Below are 21565 nucleotides of genomic sequence, written 5' to 3'. Positions count from 1 at the left end.
ATGAAGCTAGAAATCTATGGACCATGCAGGCAGCTATAATCATGGCCAAAGTATTGAGCAAAGCAGCTCATACGAAGCGTATGGCTTGAAAGCGCGTGCTTGCCAGGTCATTCGAGCGTTCAATTTTTAATCTGGGGAAAGGAGATTGAAGTGGGGCGGTAGAAAGCGAGACTAGACTAGGTTAATTTTAGCTCTCAGCCCACCATATGGGCCAATCATGTGGGCGAGCTGTTCCTAGACATAGGGGGCTTCTATGCTGACCTTTAATTGCCCGTTTCGTCTGGGCTCTACCTGTTTCCTACTCTCTTTGCGACGTTTCAATTCTGTACACTGTCCTAGATTTCCCTGCCCATCAGGAGTACACTCTTTCTAGGCACTGCAGCTACTATTGAACGACACGAGCGGATATTCTAGTCAGTCCCAAACTCGAAAACCGAAATAGTCGATATGGTATCCTTCAGCACGCTCTTCGCAGCAGCGCCTTTGCTAGCTATTGCTCTTGCGCAAAAGGTCGCTTTTACTTCCGTGCCAGCTTCGCTCGCTGCGGGAGATAGCTACAAGTGAGCAAAATAACAACGAGAGCTGCTTCGAAAATACTGACACCAGTAATAGCATCACGTGGGGCAGTGGAGATGGTACTCCAGTCAGTCTGACTTTGCGACGAGGAGATCCAAACTACTTGAGCACCGTCGCGACTATTGCCGATAACGTAGCAGAAAGTTACTACGTCTGGAACGTGCCTACCACTTTGCAAGCTGCGGAGTAAGTGCTGAGCTGATTGCGAACGTGCCTGGCTAACAGTATTCAGCGATTATGCTCTGCAGATCACCCAAGGCCAGAGCGACATCAACTACTCCGGCCTCTTCAGTATCACTGGTGGCACTGGAGCAAACTCGACCAGCACAGCACTGGCCAGCACAACAAGCGCTTTTAGCAATTCGAGCATGAGCATAACCACACCCGCAGCGAGTGCGTCAGGAACTGGCTCGACGATGATGCGCAATACTACCTTCAGCACGGCTTCCTTGAGCACTACCAGTGCTTCAACAACCTCCGGAGAAACAAGCAGTACTCGCTCGTCCTCCACACGAACGAGCGCTGCTTCGACGCAAGCCACGTCAGCTCCTTCCAACGACGCTCCACTCAAGGCTGGCTCTTCTGCTGCTCTCATCCTCGGCATCGTCGCAGCTGTCATGCTACACTAGAAGTCTGCCTCACGCTCGTCTTGGGGGCAGTGAGAATACTTGTGAATCCTATTTTGGCCTCTATAGCGTAGGAGTCCTTGGTTGTGTAAAAATTTCTGGATACTATGTATACCACATGGCTGTAATTACTGGAGATGCACAGTGTTGAGAAGAATGCTACACATGTATCATTATATAGAAAAGTCCATTGGTGTAACATGGTTTTTGCTCTGTATCTACTCAGTTATCGCTCGGTTCCATTTGAGTGCTCCACGCGTACCAACGAATAAGTAAACTAAAAAGATACTGATGATGCAATACGCGGGAACTGTCACAACATAGTGCCGAAACTGATCAACAACTGTAGTACTACATAATCTGAACAGCACCTACGTATAGTTTAAGAACGAACTGAATCTATAACTATACAAACAACATCTTCACAAGTCGCGAACCATTCTACAACAGCGCTACGTCCCACGAGCCCTCCTCATCGATATCAATCGCGTGAAAGACCACCACAATAAACCACCCACCCACCCACCATGTCCCTCGCACCCAAATTCTCCGGCCAACTCCTCCCCCTCCACGACAGCACACCCCCGAAACCTGGCCAAACATCCCAAATCCCCCACACCCTCGAAATCTACCTCGACTACGTCTGCCCCTTCAGCGCCAAACAATTCCTCACCTTCTACAACGACGTCGTGCCGCTCATAAGATCCAAATACCACGCCCCCGGCGTCCGCGTGATCTTCCGCCAACAGATCCAGCCATGGCATCCGTCAAGTACGCTGGTACACGAGGCGGGCGCGGCAGTCCTGCAGATTGCGCCGGGCAAGTTTTGGGAGTTTAGTAAGGTGTTGTTTGAGAGGCAGGAGGAGTATTTCGATGTAAAGGTGGTGAATGAGACGCGGAATCAGACGTATAAGAGGTTGGCGGAGTTGGCGGAGGAGACGACGGGGGTGGAGAAGGCGAAGGTGTATGAGTTGTTGAGGGTTGGGGAGGAGCCGGACAAGGATGGGGGATTGAATATTGGGAATAAGGTGACGGATGATGTGAAGTATATGACGAAGACGAATCGGTTGGTGGGGGTGCATGTTACGCCGACGGTGTTGTTTGATGGTTGGCCTGAGGGGAGTATTAGTTCGAGTTGGACGAAGGATCAGTGGGCGGAGTGGCTGGAGAAAAACTTGAAGTGATTGTGTGGCTTTAGTGGTCGAAAGGTTCGAGACGACAGAGGCCGGAAGACGAAGCAACGCTGTGTTGTCGCCGTTTTGAAAAGCAGTATCATATTCACACCAGCTATCCTGTCAACATCTATTGCTCGAGCTCTACAGAGCAAGCTCGCAGGGCTCAACAAGCGCCAGCCAATGTATCAGAACTGCTTTCCAAGCATCATAACTCTTAATATCATGCCATCATACATGTCGTTCATGTCGTGTACAGAAAAGACCGCCTTACATGCAGGGGATCGTGGTAAAAGCATTCCTACGCCGCCCAGTGCTTTTTGAATTAAATAGTCGCGTGCAGTATACTACTGAGGAGCCTGGTAGTTCATGGGTCTCCTACAAAGCGGTCAGTATGAAGTTATAGCTGGGCAAGTGCTACTGACTTGAAGAGGAGAATGTGTGGCTCTGGTTCATGAACCTCATAGTGCTCCCAGCCTAAACTCTGTGTTATACCCAGACCCCTCCACTCTTCTTCCCACAATAGCTTCAATGTACCTTTGGCAGGATCGAAGTAGTCTCGAGGTATGGCTTTCAGCATGGCCTTTGGTAGCTGCACATGTCGATACTCGTACTCGCTGTCGTTGTATCTATGATCTGTGTTAGCACACATGACCACGAGCAGGCACAGTGTATTCCCTACCTTGCAGAATAGCCAATTGAGTCGATGTATTCGTCCAGCCTGGCCCTTTCACCTTCCTGCAGTAAGCGAGGCTTTTTGTTGCGCCTGGTCGCATCCAGATCGTTGTTCGCTGTTGTGGCTGCCATGGTGAAAACGAAGCAAAGACGAAGTCAGAGATAAACCTCGGTCAGCAAGCGAAAGATTTCACTGCTGTGCAGCGACCGTGTCCACAATTGAGTTATCTGTGCCTGATGCAGGCGGATGGATAGGCTCGATGCCGATGGTGGGGAACAGAAAAGTTGTAGATCCGAGCAGGAGCGGTGTATTGTGCAGAAATTGCAAGCTGTGAAAACGGAAGATGTCACCTTGGGTTTGTATATACTGGTACACAAGACGCGTCGGTGTGGTGAGAGGAATACGCGCAATATGTTCAAAAACGAGGATTACACTTTCGCAATAAACAGCACGAGACCGACTGGCAAGGACCACCAGCCGAGAAGATTGCTCTGTTTGCACATGGTTCCCAGAACGACGGTAGTTTGGGGAAGGTCTACCGAGACTAGTTTTGGCTGCGGCTGCCACGAGTCGCAGCGTTGGGCCCCAGAGCGTGACACGCCTGGAGTGCAGAGAAGCGCATGCATGTCGCGCCTTTGATGGGTATCGCAACACAACGAGAAAGCAGCGCATGCCGTACACGATCCTCTTACAAAAGTGAAAGAGAGCCTGCGGATCTCATAAGCGTAATAGAGCAAATATTGCACCATATCGCAGCCTGAACCCAACTTCAACAGTCGCATGCCGACCGTCCACCAGTTCGTGTGGTAGTGTTGTATGGATAGAAAGACCAAAGTCCACGATGAATGGCAAGCGTCGAGCAGGCCATGTTGACTCGCCCGAATTATCGACACCAGATCCTCCCCAGAAACGCATCCGCAAACGCAACGACGTAAGTAGCTAGTCCTCTCACCCACTTTCCTGCACTCAACTCGCACCATTCTATCGCGTCGACCATCCTCTGCGCAGCTGGGAGAAATGCGTCCCGCAGTGCACCCACTCGCACTTTCGACTGCTGCGCCCACGAGAATGCACGCATGTTGAGAACGTAGAATCTGACTGCTCTGCATATCCTGCATACCACTTCTCTTCAAGCAACCTCGCTAATTGGCACATATAGGACACTTATTTCCCTGACGTCGAAACTGTAGACAGCACTCAGGAACTAGGCACGAAGATCATCAGTTTACTGAAACGATCCCAAGACAAAAATGGACGTCTCATTGCGACAGAGTTCCTGGATCTGCCAGAGAGGAGTTTATACCCTGATTACTACGAGCAGATTCCCCTGCCGATGTCCATCACTGTTATTGAGAAGAAGTTGAGTCGTGGCGAGTATGCCAGCATGACAGCTCTCGAATCAGACCTGAAGAGGATGGTCCAGAATGCTAAAGACTATAATTCCAGCAAGTCTGAGATCTTCGAGGATGCTGAAAGGATTCGAAAGGCCCTATCAAATTTCATGCCAAAGCATAATCCAGCATACCAAGATCCCGAATATCGAGCAGTGCCAACTCCAATACCCGATCACGTCGTTCGATCTGCTCCCAGGGAAGCTTCAGCCACCGCCAGTGAACACAGCACCATTAAATTAAGACTAAACACTGGTGGCAGGCCGAGGAGTGCTGCTCCAAGCGACCCTCCTGCAATCCCTACACCCGACGAGGATATGACACAGGCTCAATTGGATATCCTTGATCAGCTGTCCGTGCAGGACGATGCCATTAATTTCGAGCACAAACCCTCTAGGCGAGATTATGGCGATTACTACAGGATCATCAAACAGCCGACCTCAATCAACGATGTCCGCAAGTCAGTGCAGCAAGGCAAGGTCAAGTCGTGGGAAGACTTTGCCAGGGAAGTCAGATTGATATGGACAAATGCAAAGGAGTATAACGAACCCACTTCTACCATATATTCCATGACTGAACGCCTGGAGACATGGACAGAAGATAAACTAAAGGCCCACGGTGTGGCTCCGAAAGTAGTTACCAAACTGTCTTTGAAGACCCAACCTCCTCCGTCATTGAAGTTGAAGGTTGGAACACCGGCACCTGCGACAACTGGCAGTGGTTATACTGTCGATCAATCTGCTCTTGACCGCCAGAAATCAGAATTGGCCTCGGCGCTGAACCGAGCAAGAGATGGATCAGAGGTAACTTCCACTCCAGTACCGCCTGTACCATCCTCTCTTCGACGGAGTATCTCGGTTGTCGATCCGGGTGTACCTATGACGGGCACGAACGGAACTGCAGCTACACCTCTTATACCATCCAGACCATCGGTACCACCACCAGGACCGGCTCACCTTCCCGCACCAACCCTCGAGGGAGAGCTACCAAGACAAGAGCTAAAGTCCTCCTTGCAACCACCACTAGCTCCTCTAACGAACGGCTACCACGCTCCACCTCGATCGCAACCACAAGTTCCTACCTCGAACATTTTCGCCGAATCCTCGAACCCAATAGACCGCAAGTTTCGTGACCCGAACAAATCCTCTGCCGATGCCCTTCTCCCCTCCATAACATACATGACCAGCCCACTTCTCGTATCCGACCCTCACTGGAAAATCACCCGCTTCGCCCACCCTCAGAAAACACAAACAAGTTACTACACATATCTTCCCTCCACACACTCTGCCCTGCGCGTCGTCCCAGAATTACATCTCGACCTCAAGCAGGGCCGGCGCAAGTACAAGCTCTTCGTACTGAATAACAACACAGTCGTACCCGCAAGTCCAGACGTGGCAGGGCAGGGCGTGTATGATTTACAGCTTATGCTTGGGGAAAACGTGATAACTGTTGAGGCCATTAGTGCCTTGCAAGACGGAGAGAGGAAAGAGTATGCACGGGATTGGGAGCAGTTTGATTTCGAGCGTGTCACTTTCTATGTGTATCTGCGACCTCAAGGGTTGTGACGTTGAAGGTGTGACCAGCAAGTTACATTTGGAAGGGTCGCCTTTCTGCACTGATACTGTTATACATAATACCTCGATACTGCAATGCAGTCCGGGGGCTTTGTGGACGTGAGTAGTCCGCCAGTGATTACAACTCACGCATGGTTAGGAGGGTTTTGGTGGCTGGAGTCTTTCGGAGGCATGAGTATGGTGCCTAACATTTTCGAGATCTAGTATACGTACTTCGTCAAAAAGTACGAGTTATATCTTAGACAATATAAAACTGTCTATTTACATTATTACTACATAACTTCCACTCATCTTCAGCCATAATTGCGCGTTTTGAGAATGGCAAGCGTGAGCGAGCAATTGTCATGGGCTGTTGAGGTACGAGTGCGTTTACAATACTTTGATCGCTGCATCAAATAGCGAAGATTGTGTCAAATGTCTACAAGAGAGGCAACAAGATAGAGCTGAATCAATCGTTTTACATAGGTTCCGAGATATAAGCTATGTCAATTTACATCGTTAAATCATGCCTTGATATACCTAGGTATGAAGGAGAAAAGAGTTCCTTTCAAAAATGCCATCGGTACTACCTATTTTGTCCAGCTTCTAGTTGTGCTGGGGTCGTCGGCTGCTGCCTCTGTTCAGTGGCGGCACCATTGCGTATACGAGAGATCGCAGGCAATCGTGGTAGGTTTAACCTCGTGCGCCATGTGCGTTGTTGTTGAGCTTGTTCCGTGACGCCGCCTTGGATTGTTGCCTCGCTCTGCTCACGGCCTCGAGTATTTGTTGACACTCGAGAGTTCTGTCGTTGATCATTGAAATCATTCATGAAATGGCGACCAAACACCGTCATTGGCGGACCGCGACCTCTTCTGGCTCCGAACATGGCCATCTGAGCCATTTCTTCACGAGTAGGTCGACGCCGTATATCTTCAGTTTCTCCTTCTGGGCGAGGCTTTGGAGTGTAATAATCTGCTTTGCACAACGGGCAACAGGCTCGCCGAGATGTGAGCCATGGGTCAACACACGATGCATGGAAAGCGTGGCCACAAATCAAACCGCGGATATCATCATCGTCCTCAAGTACATCAATACAAATAGCGCAGGTATCACCAGGGTCTGGTAGCTGTTCGGCAGGTATAGCAGTTTGTATTTGATCTGCAGCTTCGTCCTCGTCATCAGCATTTGTCTTAATTGCTGGTGTAGTTGTAGTCTCATTTACTAGATTGTCAGCATCGGTCTTGCTCGGCGGGTTGTCGTGTCGTAACGTGACAGGTGAACTAGGCTCGCTTGGACTTGTCTTCTCCTTCATTGCTTCTGAGGTGCTAGTCGGTGGCGCATTTCTGTTCTCATCCTCGGAGACCCTGGGCAGATTCTTGACACTTGCCGGGCGACTTGGTGCAGTAGTGATTCCTCCAGCAGTGGGTAATCCTTCTTCAGCACGGGTAGATCGCCATGTTTTGTACTTGGTAAGAGGAAACTTTTCGTTCACTTCTTCCATCGTCATCAACTTCTTTTCACGTCGTCGTCTTTGACGAGGCATCGCCGCGAGGTCGACTGCATCTGGGTCATCTCCAGCAAGTCTTGCCCGATTCCGTTGGTTGTATCGGAAACAATACTTCACGCCTACAATGATCCTGTCGTAGAGTTAGACTAGCTGCGAGACAGAACAAGAGAGTCGGCATACCATAAGTTTGTGAACACAACACCAAAACCGAGTGCGACAAAGAAGAGTAATGGGGAGCTGGGTCCGCCATTATTCTGACCAGTTGGTGAAGGAGTGGGCGAGCTTGTTGGCGTGCTCGGTACTGTAGATGTAGACGACATGGTAGAATGAGTTCACAGGCAACTGCTCGGGTGTGTGCAGACTGTTTAGGATTGAACCGGTAACAGCTTGCTCGGTTCAGTCGGGTAGTTGCAGTCGAACTTGGATGGTGGTCAACGGATGAGCTCGAGAAAGCCGTGAGCTGGTTCTCGCAAGCCCTTTGGCGGCGAGTTCCAATAATTCCTTTGCCTTAAAGTAAAGTGCTGAGAGGATGGAATGTGGTCGTGCGAAGGATGTGAGGCTGGACCGTCGCTCTCAGATTCCGGCTTATCTCCGCGTGCCGGTCGGCTCCCAACTACACTGTCCGTGGCGATTCTTGACGTATGGACTTGCGAACGTGTAGTTGAAAGTGGTCGATGAGATAGAGCAGTCTCACTATCTTGCGACCATCTCGAAGTCGTGGTAAGAGTGGATGTGTACGTAGGATAGTGGCAACAACGCAGGCCACGAACTGCGACGGAGTCTGCGTCAAGATTAAGAGCGAAAGCAGGCTATGTCGGGTGGGCCAAGTTTTCTTGTGCCGTGATAGTCGAGGAGGCAGGTGCTTACTGGCTCTTTCCCGAGTCGAGTGGCTACAAAGTTTATGGTACAACCAGTCAAAGGTCGCCCAGGAAGCAGCTAAGACCAGTGCCACGACCCTGACCTGCCTCCACCTGAATTCCAAGATGTGGGCTGGCCTCGGATTTGAAAAAGCACTGCCTATGCAGGTGATAAGATACTGTACTATCTCTTCTGCAGCAATACTTGAGTCGCTTGGTCATCGCCGACCTGTTTCTCGCGATAAAGATGTACCAGAATTGTGTGCGTGTTGTGCTCTCCTTTACAGCACACAAAAGCTGGATGAGGGCTGAAACGTTTCACCCTTGTGACAAACGAACCTTATTAAGCTTGCTTGTTTATGCTTAGTCAAGAATTGGTGACTAGAACTTGTGGTTTGTTCAAAGACTATTCTCGGGTTTCTGCAGAAGGACATTTACTTCACGATCTTTTGGATTCGATCCTGTGCACTTCGCATTCCTGCAACACACAAGAGCCTCTGCACAGGAGTTTTGACTACATTCTGATAGCGCAAAGCCGTGAGACATTTCCCCAATGTACTTTCTACAAACACGCGTCAAGGCTTGACTTACTCAGCGGAGCGAACCAACGTCACGCCGCAGCACATGTGAAGCACTCGTACTGTGATGTAGGGCCCAGGTCCTTGCCTTGTGTCAATCTCATTGATCGATGTATACACGTAATCTTCGGGACGGACTACGTTCGTGTCTGACAAAAATCTACCATCAGTATTCGTACTTGTTGCGAACCGCCCAGCAACTCAGTCGTTTCGTTTGCATGTGCTTTCGATTCGAATTCCAGAAGCCCTGCATGAAAATGCACAGCCTACTGACCCGAAGGATCACACAACGACAAGTCCTCGCTAGCGCAAGCCGGGAGTAGAGGAGAAAGACGGAGGAAATGCGGAGTGAACATGGAGTAAGTTGGGGTATGGGAACAACGGCTGGCAGCAGACCACGATGAATGTCCTAGATCGGCAGTAACACTGCAACCAACCAGGGGCAGCTTCCACGACTTTACTTGACGTCGCAGAATGGAAGTCCTACACTCCTCACTGATCAATAGATCATATTTCTCGCATCTAGGCACAGCGGACTCACCGACCAACGACAATGGCTTCCAATGTCCTGCAACACGCGACCGAGCCTAGGAAGAAGGAGATAATGCGAGAAAAAGTGCCAGTACCAAACCCAGACAAGCCACCATCTCCATCGAGCTCATCAGCTGGCTTTTTCCAAACACCTCCCGAAGTGCCCAATCAGTTTTACGACGACGATGCGCTTCGACGCGGAATGCAACTGTTTCTACCACAACAGGTACGAAATGTCATCGCCCCTGACATGTCGAATTTTGGTGCCAAGGTTCTATCTCCTCAAGTTTTGAGCTGGGTCTCTGACGCCGAACGCAACCTACCATACGTAAAACAATTTGACTCTTGGGGTCGACGGCGTGATGAGCTCTTTACCAGTGAAGGTTGGCGAAATTTGCAAGCCTTGGGTATCGCGGAAGGCATGGTCGCGATACCGTACGAAAATCAATTTCGGGAGTACTCTCGAGTTTACCATTTCGCGAAATATGCTCTTTGGTGTGGAAGCGCAGCATGGGTCAATTGTCCAAGTTTGATGGTAGATGGTGTGGCAAGCCTGTTCCGGAAGCATCTGAGTGATCCGAAACTGCCTAAGGATCAGAGATCGGTCGTACAAAGTGCTTATGATAGGCTGACTAGTAGGGTTCCTGATTATGCATGGACTACAGGTCAGTGGATGACTGAAAGACAAGGAGGAAGCGACGTCAGCAAGACTGAAACACTCGGCAAATACGCTCCGGACTCTGTGCCTGAAGTTCTGGCCACAGATGGGCAAAGACTAGGACCTTGGTTGATAGATGGCTTCAAATGGTTCAGCAGCGCAACCGATGCAAACATGATGGTCATGCTAGCAAGGACTCCGAAAGGTATCAGCACGTTCTATTGTCCTATGAGAAAGATGCTCAAGCAGAGGGATGTTTTGGGCAATGACACGGAGCTGAACGGTGTTTCTATCCAGCGACTCAAGAACAAACTTGGCACTCGAGCCTTGCCTACAGCAGAACTTGAATTGAAGAACGTTCGTGCCTGGCTCATAGGTGAGGAGGGACGAGGCACGAAAGAGATTGCTACTGTGCTGAATATTGCTCGTATCCATAATGGTGTCACTGCAATCGGACTATGGGGTCGAGGCCTGGCGGTTGTTCGTGCTTTTACCAAAGTTCGAGTCGTTGGCGGCAAGCCACTATGGGAAAGAACAGCATTTATGCACAATCTTGCACTCATGCACACAGAATATCGAGCCAACGTGCTTCTCAACTTCTTTGTTGCCGGCCTTTTGGGCGTCGTCGAACAGCAGCAGATCGCCACATTTACGGGGCAAAAGCTCCACGACAATGAGCGTTTAGGCTGTATCCCGGGACTTCAAGATGTTCAAGTGGCAAATGACCTTCTCAGGCTTTTGACTCCAGCATTGAAAGGCCATTGTTCAAAGACGGCTATCTCGGGTCTGCAGGAGTGCATGGAGAGCCTGGGAGGGGTGGGATATCTGGAGAACGACGATATGCAGTACAATATAGCGCGGTTGTATCGCGACGCCAACGTCATGCCCATATGGGAGGGCACAACCGACATGATGGCAGATGACACAGTGTTGAGAGTGCTTTTTGGCAAGGCCAGGAATTCAGTGCTGGCTTCCTTGGGTTCTTGGTTCCAGGCAGTGATCACACAAGTTAATGAAAGTAACGATTTTAACGAACAGTGCAACACGCTGCAAGTATGGTGGAAGGGGCTGAAGCTGATAACAAGTCAAGCATCCAGAGAGGAGGCGGAGATGAAGTGCCGTGCTATCATGACAAGACTGGTTGATATTGTGCAGGGGAGCTTGCTGTTGATCGATGCGCTTCGTGACAGAGACGAGGTTGCAATCTTGGTTGCTGAGTCGTGGTTCCGTTGTAAGAATGCGAACGCTATTCTTGAGCACGGCACATGGACGGATCAGCAATTAGCAGACGTGAAGATTGTGTTTGGGACAAATAGGCCTGAGGTCGTAAAGTCGAAACTGTAAATTGAAGTTCATGTAACATCTTCGATTTGTGGTGTGCCAGTGGCAGGCCGGTTAATTGCTATATCTAATTGCAACAGGTACCGTGTCTGTGGGACGAGGCAGCTCGCATGTACGGCAAGTCAGCACCTCCTGTATTGACGAAGTGGCAGGAGGGACCACGAGGCAAAGCAATGCATGACTCAGGCATCACCTTGTTGCACTCGAGAGTACCAGATTACCCAGGTGTCAACAATCAGAGCTCTGACAAACCTCAGCAGCATGCAGGTCGGAAGCGAGCACCCAAGGACAGCCTTCAGATTGCAGTGGTAATGGCTAATGAGACGACATGTTTCAGGAAGTAGGAACCTTGCCAAACTCTTCCCGATAATTATGCCTTCCTCATTGGCGATGCTTGGCAATGCTTGGCTGCAGGAAACCGTCCCAAACTTCACATTTCTCGCTTAAAGACTTTACATTAAGCCTTTCCTGGCACGAAAGTACAGTTGTACCTCCAATCAGGAGGTCTTCCGGTTAGCTGTCGTTCTAGATTCACAGCACGCATACTGCTCGTCTGATTCGGAGGCTGCTGGGATAGCAAATACTACCATGCCACGAAGCAGGGCTATGTCTGAGACGGACTCCTATACATAATGCTTGATTGACTGCTGTTCTGCAGCAATCACTCGCCAACTCAATAACTCCTACGAGGTCAGACGAGAACCGATAAGCTGGCTTGGACTTTGTCGCTCGAGACAACGTGATGGTGGCAAACACAAACTGAGATACCATCAGCAACTGACCCTCTGGCCCTTGAGCATTAGGTCAAACAAAAGCAAGTCCACCCTCTTGCGAAAATGAAACCAATCCACGCGATGTTCATCACGTTCCAGCTCCTCTGCTCTTTGGTACTCGCTACAAAAATTTACGACGATTTTGATTTTCCACCCGCGCTCCCTCTCGAGTCAGTAAACAATGCTAGCCAACACATTATGCCATTACTTGACACTCGGAACTTGTTGGACCCGAGACAAGGCACTGAGCCTACAACGGCACAGGCATGCTGGGACGTTGGATATGGTTGGTGTAGCAGTAAGTCACACTTTTCATGCCAGCTTTGCGAGTCTACCAGCGAGGACTGACGAAGTTGTCCAGACATACCAAAATGTTGTCCACCATCTCCCTGGGGTTGCTGCTATGGCTCATGTCGAGATCCTACATGGGGCGACTGCTGCGGTCAGGGACAATGTTCACCTTCTAATCCACAATGCTGCGACAACAAAGGCTGTATCGGCAACCAGGACGAATGCTGTCTAGGCGATACCTGGTGTCCTGCCCCATTCAAATGCTATGAATACGTCCGAACGGGACAGGATATCTGCTGCACTGACTCAAGCTGCCTGGTCTACCTCAGCGGTTCAGTCACAATGACAAGGGGCGCTACCTCGGCAGCCGTCACCGCACCAGCCGCGACAACAACAACAAGAGCAATCGCAACTACAACCTCAAGAGCAGTGACCACATCTCGAGCAATCACGAGCAATTACGTGGCAGACGATACAACTCTCCGCTATTACGACACGACAATCTACTGGTCATACTGGTATTATTTCTACACGGTTTACTCCATTGTATCGACGACTACATCGCGTGTTCTCACAACGGTCACTTCTACTACCACATTCAGTTGCTCAGCCACGGACATTTACGAAGCTCGATCTACTTTCTCTTTGAGTAGTAGTGAGCTTCCAACTCCCAGCAATGCTGGTGTTACTATTCCCGTTACGCCGACGGCTGGTGCCGTCTTGATAGGATCGTGTACTTCGAGTATTTCGGGCAGCACGGTGACAAGCTCGTGTAAGACGGAGAGGGCGAGTGCAACGGCGAGCACGAGAAGTAGTACTAGTGCTGGCAGCACTGGGAGCAGTAGTAGCTCAAGTGGTGGATTGACTGCCGCAGCAAGCAACTCGATGAAGATGCCGGTGCTATCATGCTTACTGGCGTTGCTATGTGCAGCATTAATGGTTTTTTTATGAACGTAGCGTTGATACAGAGTCACGAGGCGTTGTTGTGAAGACTTCAATAAGAGTATCTATTCCTTAACATATCGAGGGATCATGTGTCAGCGACGACTTGGTGTTCTTGAGTGTCCTGATACCAGCTCTTCCTTACCAATCTTTCCTTCCACCAGCATCTGAACCAGTGCCCTGGACCAGTGGTTCTCTTCTTGGACACTGGTAGTTGTGAAAGCTATATTGACACTTTGCTACGCTGCCACAGCACCAATAGGATACCGCTCCTTCTTCCAGAACTTGAATCCCCTACCGCCACGCTTCCTCGGCGGTTCGAGCATATCAGGCACCACATATGGCATGGGCAGCTCCGCTCTCTGTGCTTCAGTCAAGTGACGATCTGGTAACTTGTGTTCCGGTATCTCGCCGATTTTGGTCGACGCTGTCATGAAGGTCATCATGGATGTTGGACGAAGCCTGCTCTCGCGTTTATCCACACCGCCTTCTTCTTGCATCCCGCATTGCTGTTGCCGTGGTCGAGAGTGAAGTGGAACCTTGGGAGGTCTGATAGGCAGGATTTGATCTCCTTCCTCATGTTGTGCTTCATAGTGTGGCAACAGCGATTGTGGAAATACGTTGAAGAAGTCTGATGGGACAATGTACATGCTTGGATACCGAATCAACTCTCCGCTCTTAAAACGTTCTTCCACAGGACGTTCGTGTTTGTCAGAGTTTGCTTTTGCTTGAAGGTGCTGTGGCTTTGGCTTGGGTACTGGTCTCGCTGATGTAGCTAGCTGGGCGTACCTTGGTGGAGGGGAGCCAGAATCAGACAGAGTCTTCCTCGTAGGAGCAGTCGTAGCTTTCATTATTGGATCACGATCCATCCGCGGAGCACTGGCTCGCTTTTGCTCAGTCTTCCTCGGAACAGTGGAGGGAACTACTGATACAATCGAGGGACTGCTCTTACTTCGAACCCAGCCACCATTTTTCAGGTTTGGTCTCACCGGAGGTTTTGTGATTGGCTGGCTGCACGAGTCAGCTCGTGGTTGAGCCTGTTGCTTTCCATCAATCCTCCTCTTTTCCTTCAATGCAGGTAATAGGAGATTGTTCCCAGACGAGATCAGTCTGATATTTAGCTCTGATAGAGCATTGAGGGTATCCATTGCGGTGGTTTCAGATAGATGATACAAATTGCTTCTGGTCTGAGTTGGAATCTTGTGATCATTGGATAGTGCACAGTTAAGCAATTTGATTAGGCCAGTATTGAGGACAAGTAATATTTGGGCTAAGTTTGATTGCGATGTAGCATCGCCTACCTCAAACTGACGACCATGCCTTGCGACTGAACGGTCGTATGCTTGCTTTATCTCTTGTGGTCTGGTCGACAATGAGCTATGGAGGTGTTTTTCTTCATGTCTGATCACGGGCTCGGTGTGACGACGCCTGTGCTTGCGACCACTGGTTCTTACTAGAGCCAATCCGTTCTTGAAAGCCCCTAAGATGTCTTTGATCACGGAGGAGACTTCTGCTCCAGCCATGTTGGGCACAAGGCTGAATCAATCAGGTCCAAATATGAAGTATATAGAGCAACGAGCCTAGTCATTCGTGCGGTACGAGTAGGAAAGAAAGGAAAAGAACAGCGAGAGGTTCAATTTCGAAAGATGTACAGTAGAAGAGGAATGTGTGGTCTAGCATAGCTTCCGCGACGGCTTGAAGTCTGGCAGAGCACTGGTGTATCTGTCTAGACTCACAAGTGGGTCCATTTGAAAATCCCCGAATGAAGTGTGCAGAAGAGGTTCGGCCAGATAATTAGCATCATGCACAACCTGCAGAAGAGTTGAAGGAGAGTTGCCAAAAGCGAATAGGAAGTAACGGCATTGGTAGACGTACCAAGGCAAGAGCGACCTTCGAAACACAAGCAACTCTTCCGGGCGCTTACACTAAAGCAGCTGCCCTGCATAGCACGTCTGCTCGATTGAGTTTCTGCGTCGAACAATTTACTTGCCTCACTACGAACCCAACCTTGTGACAGCAACTGAAGGCCTCGTTTGCCTGCTGATTATGCGTCTCTGATACATCGAAAGAGGTGGTGATTATTGTGTGTAGGCAGCGATGCGGTCTCCTCAGTCATTGTGACCGGCATGTGGACCCTGAAAGGCAGCCCTAACTTAAAACTTCCAGTGTACAAGGATGCTGAGGAGGAGTCACGGACTTTGCTGCACCCAAGTAATCCAGACTGACCATTTTCACACGTGTCGCACCTACGATTGGTGTTGAATTAGCAGTGAATTGCCCAAAGATAAGAATTTCGGGAACTGCTGGTTTGAACATCGCTTTCAACAGCCTGGCCACAAGTGAACATGCCTATTGGACCACAGACTGTTTCTTCACCTGCAGGCAAGCGGAAGAGATCGCACGGGGACGATGGGAGTGGGAGTGACGAAAGTATTGGACCGCAGCCGCCTGCCACGACTAACAAGGTAGAGGAGTTGGGGACAAAGAAAGCGCGCGTAATTGGTCCTTCTTTACCACCGTCACTGCAGCACAACAAGATTGCGACTACAGCTTCAGGCAAGGACGAAGACAGCGGCAGCAGTGACGACGACGATTTTGGGCCCAGCTTGCCGACGAAGGAAGACCTAAAAGATGTAACGAAGAACAGCACCACTGCGAGCATTTCTGCGCCCGCTCAACCCCCAGCGAAGCCTCGTGTCCAAAGAGACGAATGGATGACCATGGAGCCTGCCACTGGTGACCGGTCGCAGCGTGTTGATCCTACCAAGATCAAGAGTCGCAAGTTCAATACAAGTCGTTCTGTTACCACTGCAAAAGCAGGAGGTGACTCATGGCACGAGACACCAGAGCAAAAGCAAGCCAGATTACAAAGAGAAATGCTGGGCATCAAGGATGACAAGACGTCAAGGTCGAAGCCTGCTTCAGCAGAACCGGAACAAGATCTCGAGACCGCCCAAAGGATGAAAGAATATAGCAAAGCTCGCGGGCCTTCACTGTATGATGCGCATCGTCAGAAACACAAAGCGGAAGAGGACGATGACCCGAGCGCCAGAGCCTTTGACAGGGAGAAAGATATTGCTAGAGGACTACAAATCAACGCAACACAGCGCAGGGATATGATGAAGAAGTCCAGCGACTTCAACTCGAGGTTCAGTGGGGCTAAGTATTTGTGAGAAGGCCACACTCAGAGAATGGCGTTCGAGGTAGGTCAACACCATATCCCACGTCCTCCAGCCCCATGTGCGAACAGATCCCTATCGCAACATCACGGCTGTGCTAGATACTTATGGCACTCCTCTACCTTGTCTTGTGGCTTTCGCGAGCTCACTCTGTGCACGATCTTCAGCGTACCTGTACAAAGTTAGTATTCTATTACCACACAGCACTCTCGCCATCGAAACTCAAGTTGAGTATTCAAACATACCTCTGATAAATTGGAAGATAATGTTCTCGGTCACTCAAGGTATTGCTGACGCTCTCTCTCTCCTCGATTGCTTTAGACCACTGCCTCCACCTCTTCCAAATCTTCTCGTCATCTCCTCCTTGCCCCTCGGCCGGAACCAAATCCTTGATACCTTTGAAGTGATCATATATCCACAATCGTACAGCCCAGGGTGCTAACGTCACATCTACCATACTCATTTCCTTGCCTGACCAGTATGGACCTTCCTGACTAGCCTCTGCGATCCAGGTCCTCAGATGCCCTCGAAGCTCAAGCTTAGCATCCTCCAGAGAATACTGCTTCTCTGGCGTATGCTGCAGCAACCTATGAAAAGCAGGAATTATTCTCGTTCCGACAAAATCGATCCAGACCTTCTGTTGCGCACGCGTGTACAGGTCCGAAGCATACAAAGCTGGTCGTTCAGATGGTAGTGAATCCAGATACTCACTAATGATGTTGCTCTCGATCAAGGGCTTACGCTCAACGCCATCCTCGCCCTTCTGTCCACCTGACACGGGACATCCAAGAGTTGGCACGAGACCTCGGGGATTGAGCTTCAAGAATTCTGGGTCTTTGTGGTATGGGTTGATCTCGTTGTATTGGTATGGAATTTGTTTCTCCTCGAGTGTGATCCAGGATCGTTGCACGAAGGGACAGAACCAGCCGGAGTAGAGGATGTGCGGTGCTGCTTCTTTGTGCGCTTCGACGAGTTTGATAGCTGGGCCGGTTGCTACAGGATGTAGGTCGGCGTCAGGATGGCCGTTCGTGGAAGGCATTGTGGGCAACGAGTAGCACGAGTTTTTGCTTTGTCTGATGAACGTCAATCTACCGTGGCAGATGTTGTTGCTATATCAGGCCGTGAACGCCTGTCGTTATGAGTTGCCAAGTATATCAGATCATGTATCCTGTTGACTGTCGTGCTGTATCTTCGAAGATCATTCGTAGGCAAATGACGCAATTCATGGAATTATTGGGGTCAATGAGGGGATCTCGTCTCCATGACCATTCCTATCAAATAGAGCAATATCAGCGATGACTGAAACACTTTTGTGTTACTTCGATACAACATCCATGAGCCCGTCAGCTCCTACCAAATCCTCGCTCAGCACGCAGGTATCTCGGATGTACGAGCATTTCTTTAGAGCTGTACACGAAATGTTTCTGTCGACCGACATGCAGTTAGCGACTCATACATAACGGCAATTTAAGGCTTCAGTACTCAAGCAGCATCACTGAGCTCGAAACAGCTGTTAGTACCAGTCATATAGGTTCTTTGTACTATCTATCATCACTGGGATAATCTGTTCGAATATCGTGCAATTCTAGCACATTAACCGGGTAGTGGATGGGATTTGTGACGAGAGGAACAAATCAGCTCATGTAGGCACAAATGGCATGTCCATAACCCCTTCTATCATGTCTGGGTACTTGAGCCTCAAGGCGTTCAGCTTCTGTTCATCGTGTCTGCGTAGGTATATCTCCGCCAACAGGCTGGCCGTGGTTCGAACATTTGCCGCGCTGGACGAGTCTTTGCTGTTGTTTGCTAACATAAATCTTATCACAGTTGTGAACAGAGAGGTCGAAAGGTATTGGAGTGACGACGTAGGAGAATCATGTCGCGCAACTAGCCTGGACAATAGGGCCGTACACCTATCCTCCGCTTCATCCAGCCTCTCCAGCCGGATGTACAGGCGAATCAAACCAATCGTAGAGTACGTCCAGTCTGGATGACGCTGATCCATGTCAGGTATGATGTCCTCAAGCACATGAGCAGCATCTGAGCACCGATCAAGCTGAGCATATGCACGTGCGAGATTGCCCTTGGTCATCAACATACCGACATGTTTGTGGCCTAATGTTCGATCGACTGCTGGTATTGCCTCTTCTAGAAGGCTGGCCGCCTCTGCAGGTCGTTCGCGTGCTGACAGTATCTTCGCTAGGTCGTTGACAGACCACAAGGTGTAGGCATGCTCTTCGCCAAGCAAATGCGATCGTGATGCATGAACTTCCCTGACCCATCTCTCTGATAACGCGAGGAAGACTCTGCGTGAACAAAGGTTCATGGCTACTTCATTCTTTACCATCAAAGTATCTGGGTGGTCTAGACCCAGAGTCTGCTTCCTCTGCTGTAATACAAACATCAATAAGAGGTGTGCTTCTGTTAACATTCCTAGATGCCGATATGTCCTGCCAAGGTTGAAAGTCGCATCAAGTGTGAGTAGATGGTTTCGACCGAGGTCACGAGATAGTCCCGTCATCGCACGTTCGCCGGCAATCTGAGAGAGCCGATGCTGTCCTGCGAGCCATAATGTCTGCGTCAAGTCGCTTAATGAGATGAGGTAATCTATGTGCATTGGTCGCAAGGGATGTAACCAGTCCAGCAGCTTGGGACGTGCCGTCCACCTTGCTAGTCGAATCTCATTCTGAAGTTGCGCCGCGTGTCCAATCTCGAAGAGATTCCAGTAACAGAGAGAAGCGTTTCTCTTGACCTTAAGAGTGTGAGGATGCCTGGAACCATACACTTTTGTGTGGGTATCTATAATTGGCAGTAGAAGGTCAAGCGACTGCCGCCATTTCCCTGCTCTTTCATAAATTTTCGAGATGTCCTCGATGTGAAAGACACTATCTCCAGTGTATAGCAATGAAGGATCGAAGTGTTTAGCGAGGTCCACAAACCTATCGACGTGTGGAAGGAGAGCAATTGCGGACGTCCGACCTCCAGATTCAATTAATTGACCAGAGCAGGCCAGCAAAAAGGCTGCAGAACACAGCCATTGTGTGATCGTCCTGCTATTGTCTATTCTCGATCGTGCCCATTCATGTATGACTGGGTGCAAAGAACAAATACCTGTGTTATCATCAAATTCAATTATCGAATAGTCATAAAGGATATTCAGAGCATGACGAAGTCGTGCATAAGCGACCTCATGATCTTCGTTCATACATTGTAGGATTTCAGGTACGTTATTAGGAACCAGGACGTTAGAGGCCTTGCAGAACCATGGCGCTTGCAGCAACGTTTGAGGTATGGCTTGATGATGCAGAAAAGCGAAAAGGTGTAGAAGTGCTACCGCATCCTGGTGAGACGTACTGCTGCTAGCTCGATTCTCTAGTCTCTGGAACGGGATCTCCCATGTGGTTATGATATCAGCCTCTTTATCATTCAACGACATTCTAGGGTTTATCAAATATCCACGACGTGCTAGATATAAACTTAGATATTTTTCGATTGTGTAGATCTTTCTTCGGATCGTGGAGCCGGCGTGACGAAGGGCTATGGCCAGATATCCAAGCTGTTCAGCAATTCCCATGGCGCAATTTCTGTACGTATTTCTTGCCCTTGCTGACGCGTCATCCGGATATGCTGTGCGTAGGAGTAAGTCAATGGCTTCCTCCGGTTCCATCTTCGTCAGGTGGATAGTGCCAGCGGTCGCATGGTCTTTCACGTTTGGGTTGCGCGAGGTGATCAATATATGGCCACGAGTTCCAATTGGCAGCACGGATGGCATATCAAGGTCAGGATCGTCAGCGTTATCAACGATCATCAGCCATGGCTGATGTTGTTGAGACAGCCAGAAACGGCCACCAGCAGGCGTCGCACCTTTGCGAAAGATGTCTCCTATCTGCTCGTAAGAACGGTCTGCTGCTTTGAGGGTACTTGCATCGATCCAGAACACACCCCAATATCTCTTTGAGGTCAGATATGGACTATTCTTCGAAAGACTCAGCTTACCTGCTTCTGTTCTGTTCGGCATATCTCAAGCAGAACTGCGTTTTGCCTGAGCCCCCTAAACCATGCACCACGACAACTTTCCGGGATAAAACGTTGGATATCGGTTCAAGTAACCATGTTTTTAGCTGCTCTAGTTGCAAGCGTCTACCGGTGAAGAAACTGATCGATGCCTTTGGCAGTAAAGAAGGTCCGGTTGCCTGCCGTTTAACAGCGCTCGTCCTGGAGAAGAGATCTGCTTCTGGATCGGACGCGGCACCGAAGTAGACATTACCAAGGATATTGTGCCCACCAGATATAGTATGAGTCTGATACGAATGACCGTAAACTGCTGGCTCAGAAAATGATTGCGGCGATGCGGTAATTACTGTATTCTCGGTTTCGGGCGATGCTGTATCTAGACGAGGCGGGGCTTGTGTGGCAGTATCGTTATTGTCGTTGTTCAGTGCTTCGCTCATGTTGAGAGGCACATTGCGCTGGCAGGAATGCCAACAAGCTAAATATGAGGACAGTCAATCGAAATGCAGGTAAGACAACGGTCCAATAGCGACTGAGGCCATGGCCAGTATACAGGTTGTGCACAGATTAGCACGTCACGACATAAAGAACTTGCACGGCAGACCATGTTCCGTGATGAATCGGTCGACTTTTGCGCGACCTTTGGCCAACGTTCCACTTGCTGTAGGAGGTCGTCACGACCCGGTCAGGGCAAGCCCGCAACTTGTTGTGAATCTGTGACGCTGTTGCTGGCCGGGACCTGGTCGTACTTTGTGATTCGGAGACGCCAATAGGAGCTTCTGTAGTTCTCAGGGACAACTACTCATTGGCCGAAAGGTGCATCATTGTGTCCATTTACAAGAACTCAGGCGCTTACTAGCGCCAAGTGCTTTGATCTCTCAAATTCTTCAGCATCTTCGTCGG

The 21565-nt window shown here is 49.7% G+C and overlaps 10 protein-coding genes across 10 annotated transcripts; 5 read left to right on the top strand and 5 right to left on the bottom strand.

The window, feature by feature from the left end:
* Positions 1–447: 447 nt before the first annotated feature.
* LTR64_007472 (uncharacterized protein) lies at positions 448–1205 on the top strand (the record flags this gene model as incomplete). The annotated part of the gene is made up of 3 exons (XM_064901790.1): positions 448–560; positions 613–762; positions 809–1205. 3 exons carry the CDS (start codon positions 448–450, stop codon positions 1203–1205), a joined length of 660 nt encoding a protein of 219 aa, XP_064751469.1.
* A 524-nt stretch (positions 1206–1729) lies between these two features.
* LTR64_007471 (uncharacterized protein) lies at positions 1730–2386 on the top strand (the record flags this gene model as incomplete). The annotated part of the gene is made up of 1 exon (XM_064901789.1): positions 1730–2386. The coding sequence occupies one exon, from the start codon at positions 1730–1732 to the stop codon at positions 2384–2386; it is 657 nt and encodes a 218-aa protein (XP_064751468.1).
* A 335-nt stretch (positions 2387–2721) lies between these two features.
* Positions 2722–3181, bottom strand: CKS1 (Cyclin-dependent kinases regulatory subunit (Cell division control protein cks1); the record flags this gene model as incomplete). The annotated part of the gene is made up of 3 exons (XM_064901788.1): positions 2722–2752; positions 2800–3003; positions 3057–3181. The coding sequence occupies 3 exons, from the start codon at positions 3179–3181 to the stop codon at positions 2722–2724; spliced, it is 360 nt and encodes a 119-aa protein (XP_064751467.1).
* Positions 3182–3891: 710 nt separating this feature from the next.
* Positions 3892–6006, top strand: LTR64_007469 (uncharacterized protein; the record flags this gene model as incomplete). The annotated part of the gene is made up of 2 exons (XM_064901787.1): positions 3892–3981; positions 4210–6006. The coding sequence occupies 2 exons, from the start codon at positions 3892–3894 to the stop codon at positions 6004–6006; spliced, it is 1887 nt and encodes a 628-aa protein (XP_064751466.1).
* A 574-nt stretch (positions 6007–6580) lies between these two features.
* LTR64_007468 (uncharacterized protein) lies at positions 6581–7821 on the bottom strand (the record flags this gene model as incomplete). The annotated part of the gene is made up of 2 exons (XM_064901786.1): positions 6581–7631; positions 7682–7821. The coding sequence occupies 2 exons, from the start codon at positions 7819–7821 to the stop codon at positions 6581–6583; spliced, it is 1191 nt and encodes a 396-aa protein (XP_064751465.1).
* A 1668-nt stretch (positions 7822–9489) lies between these two features.
* LTR64_007467 (uncharacterized protein) lies at positions 9490–11810 on the top strand (the record flags this gene model as incomplete). The annotated part of the gene is made up of 2 exons (XM_064901785.1): positions 9490–11451; positions 11547–11810. The coding sequence occupies 2 exons, from the start codon at positions 9490–9492 to the stop codon at positions 11808–11810; spliced, it is 2226 nt and encodes a 741-aa protein (XP_064751464.1).
* Positions 11811–13711: 1901 nt separating this feature from the next.
* Positions 13712–14620, bottom strand: LTR64_007466 (uncharacterized protein; the record flags this gene model as incomplete). The annotated part of the gene is made up of 2 exons (XM_064901784.1): positions 13712–14397; positions 14425–14620. 2 exons carry the CDS (start codon positions 14618–14620, stop codon positions 13712–13714), a joined length of 882 nt encoding a protein of 293 aa, XP_064751463.1.
* Positions 14621–15817: 1197 nt separating this feature from the next.
* Positions 15818–16645, top strand: LTR64_007465 (uncharacterized protein; the record flags this gene model as incomplete). The annotated part of the gene is made up of 1 exon (XM_064901783.1): positions 15818–16645. One exon carries the CDS (start codon positions 15818–15820, stop codon positions 16643–16645), a length of 828 nt encoding a protein of 275 aa, XP_064751462.1.
* Positions 16646–16756: 111 nt separating this feature from the next.
* Positions 16757–17690, bottom strand: LTR64_007464 (uncharacterized protein; the record flags this gene model as incomplete). Its single annotated transcript, XM_064901782.1, has 2 exons — positions 16757–16823; positions 16897–17690. The coding sequence occupies 2 exons, from the start codon at positions 17688–17690 to the stop codon at positions 16757–16759; spliced, it is 861 nt and encodes a 286-aa protein (XP_064751461.1).
* Positions 17691–19896: 2206 nt separating this feature from the next.
* On the bottom strand, positions 19897–21102 carry LTR64_007463 (uncharacterized protein; the record flags this gene model as incomplete). Its single annotated transcript, XM_064901781.1, is given in 3 exon segments — positions 19897–19991; positions 20006–20622; positions 20648–21102. The coding sequence occupies 3 exon segments, from the start codon at positions 21100–21102 to the stop codon at positions 19897–19899; spliced, it is 1167 nt and encodes a 388-aa protein (XP_064751460.1).
* Between the last annotated feature and the right edge of the window lie 463 nt (positions 21103–21565).

The sequence above is a fragment of the Lithohypha guttulata genome, assembly GCF_036872675.1.
Source record: "Lithohypha guttulata strain CCFEE 5908 chromosome Unknown scaffold_6, whole genome shotgun sequence".
NCBI classification, from domain to species: domain Eukaryota; kingdom Fungi; phylum Ascomycota; class Eurotiomycetes; order Chaetothyriales; family Trichomeriaceae; genus Lithohypha; species Lithohypha guttulata.
This window is presented reverse-complemented; position numbering and strand designations above follow the sequence as displayed.